Source organism: Poromitra crassiceps (genome assembly GCF_964638095.1).
Source record: "Poromitra crassiceps genome assembly, chromosome: 17".
NCBI lineage: Eukaryota > Metazoa > Chordata > Actinopteri > Beryciformes > Melamphaidae > Poromitra > Poromitra crassiceps.
The window spans coordinates 25,408,365-25,412,046 of NC_139635.1; the positions used below are offsets into that span (position 1 = coordinate 25,408,365).

The 3,682-nt window shown below is 42.8% G+C and overlaps 1 protein-coding gene across 1 annotated transcript in view; it reads right to left on the bottom strand.

Moving 5' to 3' along the window:
- The window catches only part of LOC310791830 (protein Niban 1-like), a 26,624-nt gene extending 23,662 nt beyond the window's left edge, over window positions 1–2,962 (bottom strand). The window contains exons 1-3 of the mRNA XM_083653506.1: window positions 2,822–2,962; window positions 1,315–1,445; window positions 516–653 (exon numbers count right to left, since the gene is read on the bottom strand). Of these exons, the coding sequence (XP_083509632.1) occupies window positions 516–653; window positions 1,315–1,445; window positions 2,822–2,876 (324 nt within the window). The 5' untranslated portion in view covers window positions 2,877–2,962. The remainder of the gene's footprint in view (window positions 1–515; window positions 654–1,314; window positions 1,446–2,821) is intronic.
- Between the last annotated feature and the right edge of the window lie 720 nt (window positions 2,963–3,682).

Genomic DNA, 3,682 nt, shown 5'->3' on the forward strand with positions numbered 1-3,682 from the left:
ATGTGTCTTTTTTTAAACGCGATCTTCAGAAAACGCTCCAAAAGTCATAAAAGTGGTCCTCGTTATCTTGCTGGACATAAACGTTGCTGTTTCATAAACTTTTGTTACGCACAGACCTTATTTCATGCATTTAACCGGAAAATCCCCATCCAAAAATCCCAATGACTTTTAGACGTAAGAGCCAGAAGTGCTAACGTCCACGTCTTCCAGACTCATTTCTGCGTTACTCTATTTCAACCGTAAGTCACATTTAATATTTTTGTTATTTAAGCATAACCCAAACCACACCCCTAAACTCAAGTTGTTTTATTTGCCTAAAGGCTAAACATAACCACAATTGTTAAAGTTGTTTTATTTGCGTTTAACATTGTAACATTGTAACATTGTAACATTGTAACGACAAGGTTTTCATTTCGTTTTCACATTTTTGTGTGTGCCAATGTTTTATTCTGGCGACTGGGTTGGCTGAAAACATGGTGTGTGTGTGTATGTGTGTGTGTGTGTGTGTGTGTTACCTCCATGCTGTCATGTATCTCCAGTGTGTAGTCTCCTCTCAGTACAGTGTATCTGTCCTTACACTTCCTCCCCTGCTCCTCCCAGCAGGAGAACTGAATGGTGCCTTGGTACAGCACCTCCTCCGTAGCATGGCCAGGCTGAACACACACACACGAGCACGCATGGACACACACACATACACACACAAACACACACGCACGCACACACGCTCGTGCGCGCGCATGCACGCGCACACACGCGCGCACGCACACGCACACACACACACACACACACACACACACACACACACACATTAGCTATTTTCAGTTAGGTCATTCAGCTAAATCCAGCCATATGAATTCTCCTTCACATCTTTCCTTGACCTGAAGACGTTTTCCATCTAGGTCAAGGAAAAGTGGTTAGTTAGGACATAGGAAACATGGTTAGTTACTTAGTTAGGACGTAGGAAAAGTGGTTAGTTAGGACATAGGAAACATGGTTAGTTACTTAGTTAGGACGTAGGAAAAGTGGTTAGTTAGGACATAGGAAACATGGTTAGTTACTTAGTTAGGACGTAGGAAAAGTGGTTAGTTAGGACATAGGAAACATGGTTAGTTACTTAGTTAGGACGTAGGAAAAGTGGTTAGTTAGGACATAGGAAACATGGTTAGTTACTTAGTTAGGACGTAGGAAAAGTGGTTAGTTAGGACATAGGAAACATGGTTAGTTACTTAGGACATAATTAATTAGGTTAATTAGGACCAATGGTTAGGACATCGTTTTTTGACAATTCAAATGTAGCCCAAGTTCCGATCCTACCCTGTGTTTGAGCAGTAGGCCCCGCCCCTCTTTCTTAGGCTCCACCTCCTGGTGCAGGTGTGTGGTGTGGGCTGCAGAATACTGCTGACGGTAAAACACACCGAAACTCTGGAGCGCCGAGTCGGCAAGGCCTGGACACACACACACACACACACACACACACACACACACACACACACACACACACACACACACACACACAAACACATAAACATGAATTATCCTTCAAAAAGAACATAAAGGTAGTTTTTAAAAAGTAAGGTTAGTATGATGGGTTTTTGAAGGGATTTATTCGTGGTCTGGGTCACAGTCACACAGACACGAGACAATTCATTTGTCATCCCTTTTGTGCAGGTTCACAGCTTATTAACGAGTTAGGGATGTTCCTGTCTGCCTGATTTTTACATGAAATTAGTAATACAGTAAGCAGTCAAACCATAAGGGGTGTTTGATGGGGTCTCATCTCATTCATTAATAACTCCCTTAACTTTTTTTTTAAATACTTATGTCTGCTGTATTCCATAAATCAGTCCCTCGACGAAGGGAACTTTTCATGGGTTTAGACTTTTCATGGGGAATAACAGTAAAAAGACTACAATTGCAGCGGTGCACTCCTTTAGTGTGTTTGGACATGACTGGATCTTTATCTGCTGTTAATCTGTGTGTATTATGGCTGTTATCACATTGTGTTTAGGTTACTCCACAGCCTGACTTTCATCTCACACACACACACACACACACACACACACACACACGCACGCACGCACGCACGCACGCACGGACACACACACACACACACACACACACGCACGCACGCACGGACACACGCACGCACGCACGCACGGACACACACACACACACACACACACACACACACACACACACGCACGCACGCACGCACGGACACACACACACACACCCACCCACCCACCCACCCAGGCCAGGCTAGGTTCTCAGATCAGAGACAACCCATGATAATGTAATGGTTTGAAATGGCTGTAATTACAGTTTGCCATGGAGATTAGCAGCAGGATGTTAGCGTGCTGCTGATAACCGCTATGGAACTGGGAGTACACACGTAGAAATAGGCAAAGCCATTCACACAGCAGGTCATTTACGTTAAGTGTGGGGGGCAACTATGCTTTATTGAATTTGGTTTACACTGGTGGTTTTCATTGATCATCAATAGTTTACCCGCCTTTTTATGTACCACTACATCGCCGACTCTGCAATATATGCATGTACTGTATGTCTACACTGCTACTAGTATTACTACTAACACTACTCGTACTGCTCCTACTTCTCTTTCACTTTCTGCCTGTCTTTTGTTCTCTCACTTTTGTTCTGTCCATTTTCTCTCTCTATCTAGTTGGCTTTTAAGCTACCAAAGCCCCTTCACACACAATGACACACTCTGAATAAGAAGCCACCAAAGTCACCAGTAACACCATTATATAACCACACTTTAAAATAAAATACTCACCTATTTCAATGTTTTTATATTTACCTTTGATGTGGCTGGCTTTGGCCTCATCCAGCAATCCAGAGGAAGATGCTCCCATGACGTGTGCTTCTGTTCTGCTCCTCTCAAGAGTCTCTCAAAGGAGACACTCCAACTGCTCTATACTGTTATAATGTAGCCTTGAACACTGCAAGGGAGACACTCAACTGCCCTATACTGTTATAATGTAGCCTTGAACACTGCAAAGGAGACACTCAACTGCTCTATACTGTTATAATGTAGCCTTGAACACTGCAAAGGAGACACTCAACTGCTCTATACTGTTATAATGTAGCCTTGAACACTGCAAGGGAGACACTCAACTGCCCTATACTGTTATAATGTAGCCTTGAACACTGCAAGGGAGACACTCAACTGCCCTATACTGTTATTCTGAGCTCATTTCCTCTCTTCTCTGTGTAGTGAGATGGGTGGGAGTGTTGAAATATGAGGGGGAAATCATGTCCTTTTCAATAAGACTGTCATAATCTGCCACCTGCTGGTATTCAGAGATGTGACACTTAATAGCCAAACCCCTTCATTTTGTATACCTGAAATGTACGTATTTTTCTCTCATTACATTATCATTAATTAACCATTAAACAAAGTAAGGTAAGTATAATGGGTTTGTTCATGAATAGACGTATAAATGAAGAGATTTTCCATGCGTTTTGTGCAGGTTTAGCAACACAGTCTCGCAGGAAATTGTGAAATAGTAACATTGGTCCACAGCGGAAAATGTTACAGTTGACAAAATAACGGCTCTAAAATTGTTAGATGGTAACGTTTTTTTGAATGGTAGTTGGGGTGGGAGTTTTGAGAGGGGTGGGAGAGGTTAGGTTTAGTCGTGGGGGGTGGGAGAGGTTA